Below are 18,552 nucleotides of genomic sequence, written 5' to 3'. Positions count from 1 at the left end.
TTTATTGTTGTTGTTGCTGCTGCCGCCACCGCTTGTTTTTGTTTTGTTATGATGAGCACTGTTTCTTTTTTTTTGTCTCTGGTTCTTATCAAAAACTTTTTTTTCATCATCAAAACCAAATTAGAATACAAAACCTTTGTCCACGACAGCAATCACTTTGACGATCAATCAATCAATCATATTATGATTCCTTGTGATGTGTGATGAGTTTATTTTTGTTGACGAAAACCAATCGAATACCCGTACACAACTTTTTATTCATTCTGAATTTCCGGTGAGAAAAAACGTGGGAATCTGCTCTTATGTTTGTTTTTGTTTATTTTGTTTGTTTTCGTATATATACTCATTAATTACGTTCATCAATTCGAATCCAATCATTTTATCGAAAGGTTTGTCTCGGTCACGTCTGTTTGATTTTTAAATAAAAAATGAACAGAGAACAAATGAATGTTTTTTTTCAATCAACATCAATTCTACAGTGAAATGAAATTGCAATATTTTTTTTTTTTTTTTTGAAAATCAAAGTTTTTCATCCATCAAATCTTTCAAATAATGATGTATTTTATCGAACAATTTAGGCAATATTCGAACACATAATGGATAATTCTTTTTTGATTTGATCAAATTTGATCAAAATCAAATGAATCTAGTTTGTGTATGTGTGTGTGATATCGTGTCAATCCAATTCCACATCTAGTCTCTCTACATATTCTGCTCGACATATATAGTTGTTTATTCATTTTTTTTATATATCTCTCTTCATGACCATCATTTATGAAAAATAACATTTTTTTCTCAATTCGATTTATTGTGGTGTCTTGTGTGTTCATCATATAATTTTTTATTTTTACCCAATGTATTTTGTTTATTTTTTTTCGTTTGTTTATATATTCTTCTAATGGGCTAATATATTGTCCTAATGGTTGTTGAACGAATAAATCGATTTGTTTTTTGTTTTCGTTGTTTCAGTATCGATACTGTCAATCGATATTTTATTTGGCTAAAATAAATCATCACATTATTATTGACTTTTATCTTCTTTTTTTGATATTTTCTATACATGATGTTATATATCATGATGTTGATAAAGAAACTGATCTAATCTGATTCACGATTCTCACATTTCTTTTTTGAAAAAAAAATTTCTTTATTTCTTTTGCCAATAAATTTTCAGACATCAATAATCCAATTTACCCACACATACACATGTATATACACACAAAAAATATATATTTGAACTATAAAATAACGCCTTTTTTACCAGGGATTTCAAATTTCAAACCAGCATTAAGTGCCAAATTATTAATTGATTAGTGTTCTTAGAGTAATAATAAGTAAACGTGATTTTTTACCTTTCACTCGTTAATTCATCCATCAATCAACTGATCGATTCGTACAACACCAAAAAAAATGGCTATCGTGTCGACATCAACAAATCCAACATGGAGAAAATCATTAGTACAACAGCTACAAGAACAACAAAGAAAATCGAATGAACCATTTGAATCTGTGATACAAACATGTGTTAGCTTATTTGAAAAGATTGATTCATTGCAACGAGAGAAATCAAATTCAACAAATTGTGATACTACAGCAATCAATCCAACATCAAACACAGCATCATCGTCATCATCATCAACAGCCAATTCAGCATTGAATGATCGAATCATAGCTCTACAGAATGAATTGAAAGAATGTCAGAAATGTATGATGGAAAAAGATTCAACTATAATCGAATTGAATTCAAAGATTACTTGTTTGATGAAAGAGAAAAATGATTTAAAATCTAAACAAAGTGATTTAAAAATAAGTCTAGATTGTATGACGGATAAATGTCGTGCATTTGAGGAGGTTATTAAAAATTTGAAAGAACAGAATACCTGTCTTATCGATGAACATACAGCATTACAGATGCTGTATGATAGTTCAAAGAAAAAATTTGATGAAATTAATCAACAATATAATGATCTTATTGCTCGTGTGATGGAATCTAAAGCTAAAGATGCCGAATTTATGAATGAAGAAAATGAAAAAATGATACGCATACAACAGGAAAAGGTCCGTAAACAATTGGAAGATGAAGCTGGCAGAATGACTGTCAATTCGAATGTAGAAAAAGATTCGGTAAATTTGATTGAAAATCCGGTTTTATCATTAATACCGGAACGGCCACGAATACATTTTGAACCTCATAACGAGATATATGCTTTGAAATTTGACAAAAAAACTCATTATCTAAGTAGTGGTGGTGGTGATCGTAAAGTAAAAATATGGAATTTCGATGATATCAAAATCAATCTGATTCAAGTATTGAGCGGTAGTAATGCATCGGTCACATCGATCGATATATTTGAAGAATATTTAGTGGCCTCGTCTAGCGACCATGCTAGTCGTGTTTGGACATTGAGTGATTATCGTGTACGGCGTACATTGACCGGCCATTCAAATAAAGTAATGTCAGTGAAATTCATGTCAGTAAACAATAAAGTGGTTTCAGGTAGTTTTGATAAAACGGTAAAAATCTGGGACCTAAATCGTAATGCTTGTATGAGAACATTATTCGCCGGTTCATCCTGTACTGATGTCGCCAATCGTGATGAGAATTTTTTTGCCAGCAGTCACATTGATAAAAGGATTCGTTTCTGGGATTCACGAATGGAAACATCGTCAACCGAAATCCTATTACAAGGAAAAATTACATCATTAGATGTGACAAATAGTGGTCATCATCTTGTTGCCGCAATACGTAATGACAGATTAACTTGTTTAGATCTACGTATGAATGAATTGATACAGGATTATACTGCTGATTCATTTACGATTGGTTGTGATTGGACAAGACTACGTCTAAGTCCAGATGATCAATACGTTTCTTGTGGTGGCAATGATGGTCAGATATTTTTCTGGGATTTTAAAACCGGAAAACTTTTGAAAACACTATCCACTGATCAACATATCGGTACTATTGTTTCGGTTGAATGGCATCCAACAGGCAATTTATTTGCCAGTGCTGATCGTAATAAAAATATTGTCATTTGGTCATAAAACATGTGATGAATGAACTGATTTATTTTCAAATTCCAGTAAAACAAATTTATAAATTGTCAACTTGTTCATCATCATCATCATCATTATTGTGTGTCTGTGTGTGTGTGTGTGCATGTGTGACATTCATCATGTTATTATGCAAAAAAGAAAACTCTTCAAATGTGACTTTGAAATTAATGTTTTTTTTTCTCGTGAATCATTTCAATTTTTATTCATTAAATATTTTTTTTTGCGTCTGTTTGTAATAATGGTTAATAACGGGTAAATAATGATATACAAATATGAGAAATGCCAATGTAGAAAAATGAACATGCACAAAATCTTTATAAAAGAGTGTAATGAATCAATGAATCACAGGATGGATAGTAGGCGAAACGACGATTTTTTTTTAAAAAAATTTCTTAAATTCATTTATTTTTTTTTCTCCATTCTATATATAATATATGATGATGAATTGGTCGATCGGGTTTGGGATCCAAAAAAAAAACATCATGTTTAAAAACAAACAAACAAAAAAATTTTTTTTTTAATAACATGAAAAATTTTTCTTGACACAAAAAAAGGTCACTAACGGATGTTGACAATAACAACGAAAACTACGACAACAATGACAAACATTATGAATGAAGAACGTAATGTACTCGATGATCTTCTTGACAATGGTGATGATGAAGATTTTGATGCCGAATTGAAAGCGGCTAGAAATTTTGATCCTACACGATTGGCAACCAAAACGACCACCATTGCTCGAAAAAGTAAGAATTTTTATTTTTTTACAATTTTCCATTATGATTTTGTTTTTTTTTCAGATTTGGATCTAAAGAAAAAATCAACAACCAAGCAATCATTATCTACAACCGTTAAAGATAATGGCAATAAGGTTAGAATCAATTTAAAAAGACGTGATAATCTTTATCATTTATATTCAAATTATAGTCCAATAATAATAATTCGACAAATCGATCCACTGGAAATGGAAACGGTCGATCAGCATCACGGGAATCAACATGCGATTCACAATATAGTTGCGATTCAGGATCCTGTTCATGTGAAGATCATAGCTCGATGGCTGATGATCATCACCCACCTACAGCTACTTTAAAGGATAAAAATGATAATGTTGATGATGATCGTGCATCCAATGCCGATGGTAATCGTTCTTATCAATCATTCACTCGATCTCCTAGCTGTAAGTCGTCATTTTTTCTCATGTAAAGACATTTTAGAGATTTTTTTTATTTACACGATTTTTGCAGTAAAAATCAAAATTACCAAAAATTCCAATTCACGTACGGTGGCAAAATCATCAAATCTATGCGATGATGATGTCGTTGATGATATGGATCATGATCATGATGATCCATCCATAATTGGACGTAAAAGGAAACATGGCCGTGAAAATAATGATAATGATGATGACAATGATGGCCTTAAACGTAGCCGAAGACATGCTGTGCATCATCATCGCCATTCATCACCGATATCGAATAAGAAAAAAAATGTGAACGCAAAAAAACGCGATTATTCATCACTAATTAAATATTTTTTCAAAGATAGTTGTTATTTTGTTATGAAAAGCAACAACGAAGAGAATGTTGAAATCAGCAAACGTGAAGGTGTTTGGTCAACACCATTGCCCAATGAAATCAAATTGAATAGTGCGTTCCGTGAGTTTCGTAATGTTATACTCATATTTTCCGTAAAAGAAAGCGGTAAATTTCAAGGTTTTGCCAGGCTATCATCCGAAGCTCAATATGATTTAGAGCCAGTAAAATGGGTTTTACCACCAGGTGTTCATAGCTGCCCGTTTGGTGGTATATTTTTTATTGATTGGATCTGCAGTAACGAACTACCATTTACACGTACATCTCATTTATACAATGCATTTAATGAAGCAAAACCTGTAAAGATTGCACGTGATGGTCAGGAAATTGAACCAAAAACAGGCGAAGAACTGTGCCGTCTCTTTCCAGCGGATGATTTTGTCGATCTGATTCCAATGTTGAAACGAATGAAAAAACAGACATTGAATCGCCCACGAAAACGCCATTCCCGTGGACCGTTTATGGATTTTAATGAAAGGCAATGGTGTTGCTGCCCGTAACGATAGCTATCGAAACAAAACATCATCACATCATTTATCATCATCAACAACATCTCTTCATTCTATCAAGTAAATTTTATTTGTTTAAAATTTTTTTCTATTATAACTAATGATTCACCGTATGTTGCTTTATTCTTGTAGAAAACGACACGACTATTCGGATGGCTATTATTCTAATCACATTCGAGACGGTATGAATAAATTATTTTTTCGTGAATCATTTTGATTTTTTTTGATATTTTCATAATATATAGATCGCTATAATCGAACAATGCAACAGGCCCGAACCCGTTCATCCGAACATTATGGATCACTAAATGGCTATCATCCTGGCTATCGAACAGGTGGATATGCACAACCAGAACCGGTATATTAATTACACCTGTAATACTTTTTTAGTGTTCTAACGTTTTTCAAATTAATAAATCCTAGTATCCTTTGGATAATGGTAGCCGTCGTTATTCATCTAGTATGACATTATCATATTCATCTCCTGCAAGTGGTTACCACCACCACCACCATCATCATCAGACACAATATCGTACATATTCAACGACTGATGTTCGACAACAATTGCATCGTGACCATTATAGCCACCAGCATCATCATCGTTCAGGTTTATATCGGGACCGTTATTGATATATTCATGTGCTAAGAAGAAGGAAAAACGAAACGTGGCCGTCACTCACGAACTTAAAATGACGATGATTATTTTTCAAATCAGAAATCTGAATCGAGCGCATAAAACAAGCTCTTTTTTCTTTATGTATATTTATATTTTGCATGGAAATTCGACTCTATCTGATCAATCAATAACATACTGGTGTATTAGTTTCGATCAATTCATTCATATATTATATATATTATTATTATTGAAAAATAAATTAAACTCATTATCTTCATGATTTGTGGTTTATTGCTTAATTGTCGGCAATTATTTTCTTAATCTAATAACATTCGAAATTGAATTATGTTCGTATAAATTGAAGCAATGTTAGTATACTATGAATTTGTTCCCAATCAATCGATCAGCCAACCAATGCCATTATTGGCGATCATTTTGATGTTGACAACAACGGCGACAACCGTAATTGGTACGTGTGCGTTCATAAAGCGGAAAAAAACTGCCATTAAAGCTGAGCAACCAGCAGAAGATGAAGATGTTGAAACTGGTGATGATGAGCAGGCCATTGGCGATGCTGGACCAACCAATGGTGACAATGAAGCTGTGGTCGAGCAAAAAGTACAAGGAGAAAAAGTGGGTGTGATAAAAGAAGAGAAAATAAAGGAAATTATCAAAAATATTGTCCAACAACAACTGGTACCGATAAAATTGGAGAAAGTTAAGGTCGAAAAAATTGATTCAACTCCTATCGCAATCGATGAAAATATAACATTACGAATATCTGAAACAATGTCAGAAAAAGAACAAGAAAGACGGCCACCGGATAAAAGTCAACAAAAATCGTCATTCAATAGCCAGGCATCAATTAAATTGTCGACAAAACGTATGTTACGAAGTAGTGGAAGTAAAATACTAAATAAAAGATCAGTAACGGCCAAAAAAGATTTCATGAAACTGTTTGTGGCGTTGAAGCAGCCTCACAAAAAATATTCTTCATCAGCGTCAATGACGATCAGAGGTGGACAAGCGCAAAAAATTCCAAAAATTTTTGTTTTCAAAAAAAATATGTCAAAAGCCAACACACTGATGATTAATAAAAAACAAATGATGAAAAAAGAAATTAAAGGTGATGATTTTTCAACCGAACAATTACTAATCGAACCAAAAACGATAAAAACTAAAGATTCAGAGGAAATGATTTCTATCAAAGCCAAAGCTATTGTCCCAGTTTCGGTACACAAAACAAAAACAAAAACAAAAACAAACTTGACAACAACAACTATTATTAAACCAAAAGTAATCAGAAAAAAAGATATGATCAAGTGGATAACGGATTCTGCGGCATCCAAAGAACAACAAAGATTTGACATGAAACATATACTGGAAAGATTATTACGTAAAATCAATCTTTGGCCTAAAACAATAACGAAAACCACACAACAACGATCACCAACAACTGGAATAATACGTTCGGTAACAAAACCACCAATAACGAAGATGGCACAATCAAGAATCAAAACATCTGGATCATTGCCGAACAAAAGTGTGCAACAACCACGATGGCAAACAACCAGCACTCGATACGATAATGAAGATGATTACCAACTTAAAAGGAGAAAGTCATTTTCAAAACCAACATCTATTAGCCACCATTGGGAACTACAAAAACAACAACAACAACAACCGCGATCAATACAAAGGTCAGTGAAACTGATTGGTTATGATAATGATCAAAGATACAAAACTTCACCACCACCATCACCAACAACATTTCGATCTAAACCAATGATGAAAAAACAATCACCACAGGAAACGATTCGTGTTAGCGAAGCTTTACTCGTACCTCAACGATTAAAATTAAAATTAATAAGACAAAATGTTAGAAAATCACCGGAAATATTCAACCACATTATTCGGCCATCATCACCAAAAACATCAACACCGAAATGGTGGAACGATCGAATGATAATCATTAAGAAATCACCCAGATGGACACCACCGCCATTATGGCTAAAAAAATCAGAATCAAAATCACCGAAAATTAAAATTCCAACACGTTATGTTTCACCACGATAATCGAATATTCCTAATCAATAAAATGAAAATTTTCTCAATGAAAATTAATGAATAATAATGTATATTTCTTTTAATAATTTTAAAATATAATTTACAATAATCAAATAAAAAAAATAACAGAATAAAATTAAGTCAATTTAGTTTCTGCATTTCAATTTTTTTTTTTGCTTATCTCATTGCCCAAATGAAAAAGGCACTAGGAAAAATAGATTAGCTTCGAAGTAATTTTTTTTTGTTGAAGAAAATATCTGTTTTTGATTGTTTCTGTGTGTGTGTGTGTAGGTGTTTGGTCATTTTGAATTCAATCGTTTTCAATGTTAAAAAATTTTGGTTCACCGGTTCAACAAGACACCGTAGTTTTTTTTTCATCAATGCATGTATGTATAATATGTGACTATTTGTAACTCATATGAAATTTTGTCAATATTTCCTTCGTTTAATCATTCAATATAAAATTATTATTTAGGATAAGGACTAGAGATGATGATTTTACCAATGAAAAAAAAGAGAAAATTTTTTCATATTTAAATGAATGAAAAATATATCCTGTACTGTGAATATGTTTTTGGTGGGAGGCTGCCGTTGTACAATTATCATGTATGAATGAATGGTGATTCCTAAATGAATTATGAATGGTCTAAGTTTTGGTTGTTTTTTTTGTGGAAAAATATATGTGATTTTTATGTAAGATTCGAAGATGTGGGATATAGAAAAAATATACATTCATTGAATATAAAAAGAATAATGATTATCCATGTGTATTGTTGTTGTGTCTGTGTGTGTGTGTGTGTGTACAATTATAGAAGATTCTTTTCACTTTTTTCTTGTCCCATATGAATTTATTGATCAACATGTTGGAGAAACATGGATGAAAAAGACAGAAAAAAAACAAACAAAAGGCACAACACATTCGATATATGACATCACCACACCGATCAATTGAATACATTATCAACGTTTTCGAAACGACAACAAAACAATTCTAACAAAACAATGAAACAATACGGCCAAACAACAGAAAAAAAACAAATGAAAAACAGCAGAAAATGAGAAGAAAAATAATTCTAATGACGAATAAAATAATTCAGTTGATTTGTTAATTTTTGTTTTAATCTTCAAAGGCTGCTGGCACGTCGTAGTTCATTGATCACTTCGGAAGGCATATCATAGAAGACGGAATTGATTGAGAATGCTTTACGTATGATGAACAAATCATGTAATGTTAGATTATTGTTGGCAAATTCTTCGGGATGTGCCCATACAGTTAATGTACTATTTGGTACCTGATTTGTTTACCAATTAAATAAAGTCAGAATCATCATAGTAGTTATTACATACACAACATACTTGAAACAGTAGACGTTGAATTTCACAAATCGAATATTTAAGTAATGTAGCATTCACTGGAAACGTTAATGGCTGCATTAGATTATATTCACGTACTAATGATGCCATATGATCGACCATTTCGCGGCTATATCCTGTTTTCATTTGTCCATCAAGATTTGTTGTCCAACCGATCGATATGATTGCCTTTGGGAAACGTGTTCGGCATAACATTAAAAATGTCCATGCATCGACAGGTGTTGCTTCTGGATTGTTTGGTCCTAGTTTTTTTTTTGTTTTGGAAATTCATTCATGAAATAAATAAATAAAGTCATATAGACACTTACCAGCAAGAATATCGGCATTCAACACGATTGGACCTTTGATGAAATCAACATGCCTAGCCAACACACGGAATGCAGGTTCAACAACACGTGTGGATTTAAAATCCAATTTGATTCCCTTTGCACAATTCGAACGTACAATTTCGATTAGAAAATCTTCCAATGTAAGATCACTGGCATTGTTCGGCGGATGTGCCATTATTGGCACAGGATAACGTGATGTTTCCGCCAGGCTTACATCGGCTTCGATCATAAGATCATCACCTATATTTTCATTTACAGTTTTAGTTCGAGAATTTTTTTTTACTCAACTTAAATTCATCACTTTTGGACACATACCTCGTAATGCAGTCATCAATTTGGAACGACTATTGACAGCATGTGCCCAATTTAATTGTAAACCATCTCCATTTAGTGGAAAATAATCGATCAGATTGGGTGATATTTGTACACGATTATGAAACGTTGTCGTTGTGCCACCGTTGGCCGTTGAATTTGTATGAGTTGCACTGGATGGAAAGATGGTACGGCCAAGACATGGCTGCGTGATGGTCGTTGAACACTGAAATCCAATCATAATTGTTTTTATTATTGATGAAATTGAGATTTAATTTTTAATCAGTTTTAAATTTGAAAAAAAACTCAAATGATTCATACACAGACACACACACATAAACACATAGAAACGAACACAAATAAAAGTCAAAGTGAAAACAAAGTTTTTGAAATTCCTATCAACATCATTTCTATCAAAAAAAACAACAACAACAAACATGACCATCACCCGATGACGACGAATGATAATAACCATATGAATGTGATGGACGGCAACACTTATATTTATAACCTACATATATATTTGAAGAAAAAAAAAGTGATCTGAGGGCAACGATCATTCAACAATGGTGAAGATTTTTAAACATAGAAACCTGGTTTAGGTTTCCATCATCATCATCATCATCATCATACTATAAAATTCATGCTTCATTCATTCACCAATTTTCTCGTTGTTGTGTATATTTTATAGTACGCCCGATATAGACCGATACATCGACCAGGTATAACCAACTCGATCGACTTGAAAATCAGGTTCTGATCACCATCATCATCATCATCATCAAAAAATTAAAAAGACAAGGTATTCACGATTATTCAAGTTTGGAATAGAGGTCGGGTATCATAGACCGAAAACTTTTCGGGAATGGTGGCAACTAGTTTGAGAAGAGAAAGAGAGAGAGAGAGAGAGAGAGAGCAAACGAAAAGAGAAATTTTTCATCTCCGATTTCAAGATTCAAACCAAATTTCGTATTGAAATGGCTCGTTTATTTCACAGTTCATGATCGTCAAGTTTAACTCTCGCTCATTTCATTTTACTTTTTCCAATTTAACCTGTTGCATTCGGATATGCCCGGTTATTATAAGTCGAAAATAACAACAACTAGAATGAATGTGTGTGTGTGTGTGTGTTATATGTTGTCTCTTTTTTTCGTTTTATCAGCCTATGGCTATGGAAAGAGCAAGTTCATCGGCGAGAAAGTAGTTTTTTTTTCTCGGTTTGATGATCCAATAGTGAGAAAAGATATGTATTTCCCATATGGCGGAAATGTTAAGATCGTTCTTTTTTCAAATCATAAGAAAAGAGACAAATGATCCGAAAGCAACAACAAAAATGACTAAAATAGAATCGTTCATCATCATCATCATCAACGACAATCGTTATAAGCGAAAGTTTATTGACTTTTTATACAAAAATCGAAAACAATTTTTCTCTCTTTTCACTTCATTTTGGATTTTCCTTTTTCTTTGTTCAATTGTTGTTGATTGACAGAAAAAATCCAGACTATTGAAGCTCACGATCATCGTCGTCGTCGTCGGACATCGACTATATCTCCATACTCACACACATGTCCATAGTTTTATCTTTCTAATCATCATCGTCATCATCATATTCAATTCAACGAGATAATCATTATCATAATTTGAATATATGATGTTTTCATTGAAACAAAATCAAAATCATCATGCTCAACACTCATAGGTCCTCTTTAAAGAGAGCTTGCTAAAAAAGGGTAAAACATTTTCGGCCTGTGATTTTAGCCAAAAATAGCCTTTAGTAATTTCTCAAACACACGAAAACACACACATATATTTCTCTAATAAACAAAAAAAAAATAATGACACAGTTTGACTTGGAATGTGTATTGAGAAAAAAAACGAAAAAATTTGATCCACGTTTGAAATGTAATGGATTTATAATCAGCTCAGTCAACTTACCTGGCCGTATTTCATCGATGTGAATTGTTGTATAATTTTTTAATTTTTTTTTTAAATATTATTATTCACTGGGAAAAGTATTTTATTTTCAATGAAATATGATTGATGATTTACAATGTGTACTTGAAAATGTGTGAAGCGAAAAAAATCTTGACAAAAACTAATGATATAAAACTAAATATGAAAACGGTATGAATGATGATGATCAAATCGAAAGCCAAATGATAATAATTATTGAACGGAAAAAACAAACAAACAAACACAATATAATATGATGATTATTATAATGATTAAAATGTCGTCGTATTTGTTGCTAATTTATAGCACACATAGAATACAAAAACACCAGAAATGAAGAATTCAATCATTATTTGTTTTCAATTTGAATGAATCATCATCATCATAACAGAATGAGATGATGATTTAACTGGTTATAATAGGGTTATTACATCGTCGTCGCTGCTATGTTATTGCAATTATTGATGATTTTCATAAATTTTTTTTTTCGTCATAACACATAAATCATCTATATATGAAAGGGAATAAAAAAAAATTTTTTTTTTTTGTTTAAATAGAAATGCAGATATAGATAACATTGATGATATGCGATTATTTAATTTTATTATGCCATTGTAATGGCATTGGATGTCAATGATCAAAAAAAAAAAAAAAATGATGATGAAGACAACAATGAGCGATTTTTTTTTTTTTTTTTTTTGATTGCCTTGATCATCAAAAGTCAATTATTGAAATTTCTTTTATTTACAGTTTGATTTATTAATTTTTTTTTCAATGTAAATTATTATCAATGTGAATGAAATTGAATTGAATTGTTTATCACAATAATATATCGTTGTTGGATTGGATCAGAAGAATCAAAAATTTTTCCATTCAACTAATCGACCGAACCCATAGAACTACCATCATCATCATCATCATCACAAATCAGATCGACAATCATCATAATAATCATCATCATCATGACAACAACAGCATGATGAAGGCGTGCGCGCATAAAAATATTGGGGTAAATTTGGTTTGAAAAAAAAACCAGTGAAAAAAGCATGGGCGACATTAGTGTATATAATAATAACAATAATCAGAGAAGCCTTGGCGCCATGATATAAGGTCAATGCTCCTGTGTGTGTGTGTGTGTGTGTGTGTGTGTGGAGTTCGCGATCATTTGCTTTTGGCTTTTACCAAAAGCAAAAATATATACATAGACATGCAATGTTTTAATACAAAATGCGGAAGTATATGATGTATACTGTATATGTTGCCATCCAGCAAAAAGAAAAAAAATATCAACAGAAAATGAAAAAAAAATTTTCAAAACTTACGTTGTTTCTGGTTATTATTTGATTTGATTTTTCTAGTTTTTTCATTTCTTTGTAAACACACAAAAAATAAATAAATAACAAAGTGAGAAAGATGGATTGGGATTGCCGAACCAGGCGCAATTTGTTGTTCTATATTTGGTTAGGTTCTATCAATGGATAAAGATAGTAGGTTGTTGATTAGTGATGTGTGTGTGTGTGTGTAGGAGGTGTGTACGTAAAGTTATTTTAAAATCATGCTTTTTTCATTGTGTGTGTGGTGAGGTGGTTTTAGTGTTTCTCAGTGTTCGATAATTCGATTACTATTCTCAATTTGTTTCACAATTTTCGAGGTTCATTCAGCTCAATGCCATGAAAATAAAAAAAAAAATGGTTAAGTTCAGAGTTTATTCTTTAGTTACTCTGGTTACCAAATTTTTTTTTTCTTTTTCTCCCTGTGTGTGATTGTGGTTATCTGGTAAATTCAAATATTCCCTGAACCGGATAAGCACCGTACGTCCGTGAAAACAGTGAAATAAAAAGAAATTTAATATTTTAAGAACCGATCGATACAGTATGAGCGAGGAAAAATCGATCGAGCCTTGATTCAATCGATAATCACGCACACCACGATCGAGGACATTGACTGACATCGAACTTTGTTGAAATAAAAAAAAACACATTTTTCAAGTAATTCGAACAAAAGAAAAAAAACGAAGAGAAAGTTTTTTTTCTACTTGGCTTTCAAAAGTCAATCTATATATAAGTGATCTGTGATTGTTAGCAGAAATCATCGGAAAAAAAACTTGATACCGATATTGCCAATTATGGCTGCTGCTGCTGCTGCTACTGTTTACAAATAATCATATATCAATCATCAATCAATCATTAGCAGTACCAAATAGCAGGTATTGTCAATGGAAAACCAAAAACAAATTGATTGAAAGATTCGAATGATGATCATTGGCAAGCAAGACAGTTGTTGAGCAAACAATACCAGAAAAAAATTTCTTTAGTCCGAAATTGTTTTTTTGTTAAGGTGCGTTCACACAAAAAAATGTTGACTTGTGTAAACGCACCTTTATTTTCATATGAAATTGTTGAATCCACAATTTTACTAGAAATGGTAATATGGATGGTTTAATTTTTATTGGATCATCATCTTGCCACGATCATTGAGAAAAAAAACATTTTCACTCATCATATAATGAGAGTGAGAGTTCTGAACAAAAAATTTATATATTCACAATGTTCAAGTCATCGGACATTGCCCTTTTGCTACAAATACCAAGTGAGAGAAAGTGGTAAAAAAGGCAGCGACCAAATCATCATCATGTCTTTCATCATTGTTGTGTTGTTGAAATAAATGACCAACAATATCTATCCATATAATACTAAAATGTTCATAAATGCATTAAAATAGAAGTAATGCTAAGTCTATTGAAAATAGAAGGATTTGTCAGTCAAACCAAACCAAAAATGCACTTGCCACGACGAAGGCCTGGACTGGTGATCACTTGATTCAATATGATTAGATGTACATGGTGGTTGTTGTTCTTTGTAATCTATAAATAATATCTTGTTATAGATATAGATATTTCTTTTCGTTTGTTTTTGAATATTGACTAATGACTTACCTGCGTTATTATTATTTGTGGTATGGCCGCGATTCGATGCATCGGGTCAAATCGTGATTTTTGTTTTGATGATGTTTGGTGGCCGTTTGTGTTACATTTAGTAACAATTGTTGATATCAAATATATACACCATACGAATATGAATCAAAGAATAATTTTCTCATTTACATCTATCGATCCATAAAGTTTGTATAGTTTTGATTCATGTTTATAAATATCTCGTCATATAAACGCGTGTGATACAGGTCATTCATTTCTTTTTTCCTTTTAAGATCTATTGGATGATTCCAAAAAAAAAATTTTTTTTTCCATTTGAGAATAAGATGGACCACCAAATGAGAAAATGTTACTTATAAAAAAAATGATGATGATGATTGTCAAAATTGGTTGGCGAAAGGATTTTCTCTTTCTCTTTATTTTTGTTGGCGAATTGAAAGTTGAGTTTGGCCAAGACAACAACTTTTCTTTCTTCGGTCATTGACTTTGTTATGTAAGGACTTTGTTCTTTTTTTTTTGTTGCTACTTTCTCATATTTTTTACGAAGCCTTTGTTTGGTTATCAATATATGGCCAATTAAACAATGGAAAAATCCTTTAGAATCTTCATCAAAATTTAGCCAAAAATCAGAATTAAGAATTAGAAAAATCATGTCATCCATTCTTCGGATCGTTCGATAGAATATGATGTATTTTTGGTAACAACTTTTAATTTATTTAATCGATTTCAATTTAAAAACCAAAAAAAAAAACAATTTGAAAATGATCATCTTTCGGTAAAAAACATTAAATGGTCTTCACCACCGTAATCATCATCATGATCATTATCATTGGAGCACACATCATGGCGGATAATTAATTTGCCTGAAGGTGGAAAAAAAACCGACAGAAAAAAAAATAAATGATTCTATGGTCAATTGGCGAACAGTTAAGCTAACGACATCTAGTGAGAACTAATTACATTAATTCTATTATTTTTTTTTCATCAATTTGGCAATGAATTTTATTTTTTTGGTTATATGTGAATAAAATTTTTTTGATTGAAAAATCAATATAAATCAATATTGAATGAATGAATGAAAAAAACACTCATATTAAACAATCGATTTTTTTTACTATAGAAAAAAAAACACACACACGGTCATCACCATAATCAAATTGCATTGATCGATGGAATCACTAAACGATAAAGACGTAAACGAAAATAAATTGAAAGAAAAAAATAAAATGCCAACACACACACACACGGTGTGTCAATCGATAAACAATGGTTTAATTTCTCTATAGAAATTGAATGGAATCCAAATTGAAAAATGAAGGAAAATTTACATCCAACCTATGGATCAAGTGAAAAATAATAACGAACGTTTTCTTTCATTCAACTAACTAACTTGAAATCTGATTTTATTTTTTGCTTTCATTATTTTTATGCATTCTTGGTTTCTAAGAATCCAGAAAAAAAGAAAAAAAATATTAAGTTAATAATCGTATATGGAGTTGTCATGATGAATTGAATCGATGCAATTTTATTCGAAGGAATGTAATGAATTCGGTAGCCTGGCAGGATTCTGTTGTCGTTTTGTTGTTGTTGTTGTTGTTGTTGGACTTTTCCTATTTATTTAGGACGATGATGATCATTTATTCTGTTATTATTACCAATATTATTATTGTTATCATATTGGCAATGAAACAGAAAAAAAACTTTGTTCTCTCTCTCTCTGTGTGTGTGTGTGTGTATATTGTATATATTGAAATAACCAATGCAATTGGTCATATAATAAAAATCATCATAAATAATAATATTGACAATGGACAGAAAACATTAACAAATGGATGAAAACAAATGGACTGTGAATCTATTTGAAATTATTATCAAGCTAATACATACACACACACACACATCATTAATGGACTAGAAAAAAAAACCATTCACACTTTGGAATTGTCTCAGATTTCCATCGAAATAATTTCTTTTGCATTTGAAAATTTAGCTTGAAAAAAAAACAAATCTTGATTCAAGTGCACTATTGGATTTATAAGCGGCAAACAAATCAAAGAAAAAAAAGGAACAAATAAGAAATGTGCAAAATTGCAAAACAACCATGGATGTTAATATTGTATATAGTAACAAAGTATAAATTTCTTTATTTCAACAAATTTTCTTGTTCTGTTTGTTGTTTTTCTGTATGTGTGTGTGTGTGTGTGTGGCACATATACACAACTTTAATCTACATATTAATTTCAAGGTGTTGCTTATTTTATTTTTTTTGGCCATGTCAAAAGAATTTGTGGAAAATGAAAAGATTTGCCCAAACGTTTTAATTAATTTTCTTCATTCTTTCATGGTCTTTCAATACAATACACACACGCACATACATTTTCTCAATTTTCTATTTTCTCTACATAAAAAAAAACACGCTATGTATGTGACAATAAAACTTCCTTTAGATGACAGTTTCGCCGTCATCATCATCATCATGTATAGAATAAATGGGTCATATATGTGTGTGCATTATTATCACTATTATGTAAACGTCATTAATTCATTACAAAAGAAATTTTCAAGTACACGCAATTGAATCATTTATTTGTTCATTATTATTATCATCATCATCATCATCATCATCGTTGACATGATAAATTGCAATGATTAATATGATGTTGGCCATTTCCGGTGCAATTTATTATTATTTATCCCAACAATTATTCATTGACCATTTTGAAAAATTTATTCAACCGAAATTTCGTGGTGTTTAAATTCACAATAAATTCTGTAATTTAAAACCAAAAAAAAAAAAAAAAAAAAAGACAAATTTATGAAAATTGCAACCACCACCACTGAATTTCAATAAGCCCAAACAGTGAACAAACGAGAGAAAAAAAAGACTAATTATATGCATAAATATTGACTATGAGTACGGGGAAAAAAATAACTGGAACCAGCAAAATTTGTCAAGTGATTCGCGTTTGTTTTTTTTTTTTTTTGTTTTGTTCCAAATAGAATTTTTTCTTTCTGCCCTAAGGATGAATCTGACTGAATTTAATCAATACAAAAAACCGACATTATATTTTCAAAACGAAATTTCGAATGTTTCCAGAATAAAGTCACATGTGACTGGTGTTGTCAAAAATTCAAATCGTACATTCAAAACAAACAAGGTCTTCAATAATATAATATATTTATTGGTTCAAGGTTCTTCACACACACACACACAAACAAACAAACAAAAACACATTAACTATTCAAAACATTGTTTTGAAAAAACATTTTCATACCAAATGGTAATTTCGATCGATGGAACCAAATCAAATATAAAACTTTGAATTGGGATCGTCGTCATCATTGATGGCAATATATTAGAAAACTTTTCTTCTTCTTATTTTGGCACCAGATTTTTAATCATTTTTTTCGTCTTTGTTAGTACTGGCCCTCTGGCTTACATGATAAAGTCTTTTTTTGTTGTTGTGATTCATTCATTCGTCATTGGATAATAAAATGCATTCATATCATTCATTTTTTTTTTAATATGAACTCCTATGATGATTAGTCTTGGAAAATATAGCAAAAAAAAATGCTCTGATTAGTGTCCTTGATGTCATCATCATTATCAAACATTGGTTTAGTTTTGGGTGGAATTCCACATTAATTCAACGAATCAAATGACAGTCAGTCAGTCACTCGATCATGTTATTCATTCTCACTGATTTAGTTAGTTAGTCAGTTAGTCAGTCATTCAGTAAGTAAGTAAGTAAAAAAAATATCATAAAAATTCTGTGTAAATATGAATTCTAAGAATAATCACTAT

General features: G+C 31.2%; 3 protein-coding genes across 8 annotated transcripts; 2 read left to right on the top strand and 1 right to left on the bottom strand.

Moving 5' to 3' along the window:
- The first annotated feature begins 15 nt into the window (after window positions 1-15).
- LOC124495686 (autophagy-related protein 16-1) lies at window positions 16-6,054 on the top strand. Of its 5 annotated transcripts, none has more exons than XM_047059107.2 (8): window positions 16-274; window positions 3,612-3,803; window positions 3,858-3,928; window positions 3,985-4,237; window positions 4,305-5,221; window positions 5,294-5,343; window positions 5,407-5,519; window positions 5,585-6,054. In XM_047059107.2, the coding sequence occupies exons 2-5, from the start codon at window positions 3,623-3,625 to the stop codon at window positions 5,150-5,152; spliced, it is 1,353 nt and encodes a 450-aa protein (XP_046915063.2). In that variant the 5' UTR covers window positions 16-274; window positions 3,612-3,622; the 3' UTR covers window positions 5,153-5,221; window positions 5,294-5,343; window positions 5,407-5,519; window positions 5,585-6,054. The 5 variants fall into 5 exon arrangements, with proteins under 5 accessions (XP_046915063.2, XP_046915062.2, XP_075589865.1 ...); XM_047059106.2 differs by having other exon boundaries at window positions 47-389; XM_075733751.1 differs by lacking the exon at window positions 16-274 and adding an exon at window positions 567-655.
- An 89-nt stretch (window positions 6,055-6,143) lies between these two features.
- LOC124495687 (uncharacterized) lies at window positions 6,144-7,853 on the top strand. Its single transcript, XM_047059109.2, has one exon. It carries the CDS (start codon window positions 6,144-6,146, stop codon window positions 7,851-7,853), a length of 1,710 nt encoding a protein of 569 aa, XP_046915065.2.
- Window positions 7,854-7,898: 45 nt separating this feature from the next.
- Window positions 7,899-13,334, bottom strand: LOC124496255 (protein FAM151B). 2 transcript variants are annotated; one of them, XM_047059760.2, is made up of 5 exons: window positions 13,138-13,334; window positions 9,863-10,085; window positions 9,527-9,787; window positions 9,201-9,460; window positions 7,899-9,136 (listed from the first exon to the last, which is right to left on the bottom strand). In XM_047059760.2, the coding sequence occupies exons 1-5, from the start codon at window positions 13,180-13,182 to the stop codon at window positions 8,969-8,971; spliced, it is 957 nt and encodes a 318-aa protein (XP_046915716.1). In that variant the 5' UTR covers window positions 13,183-13,334; the 3' UTR covers window positions 7,899-8,968. The 2 variants fall into 2 exon arrangements, with proteins under 2 accessions (XP_046915716.1, XP_046915717.1); XM_047059761.2 differs by lacking the exon at window positions 13,138-13,334 and adding an exon at window positions 11,798-12,756.
- Between the last annotated feature and the right edge of the window lie 5,218 nt (window positions 13,335-18,552).

This window comes from Dermatophagoides farinae, chromosome 8 (genome assembly GCF_024713945.1).
Source record: "Dermatophagoides farinae isolate YC_2012a chromosome 8, ASM2471394v1, whole genome shotgun sequence".
Classification (NCBI taxonomy): domain Eukaryota; kingdom Metazoa; phylum Arthropoda; class Arachnida; order Sarcoptiformes; family Pyroglyphidae; genus Dermatophagoides; species Dermatophagoides farinae.
This window is presented reverse-complemented; position numbering and strand designations above follow the sequence as displayed.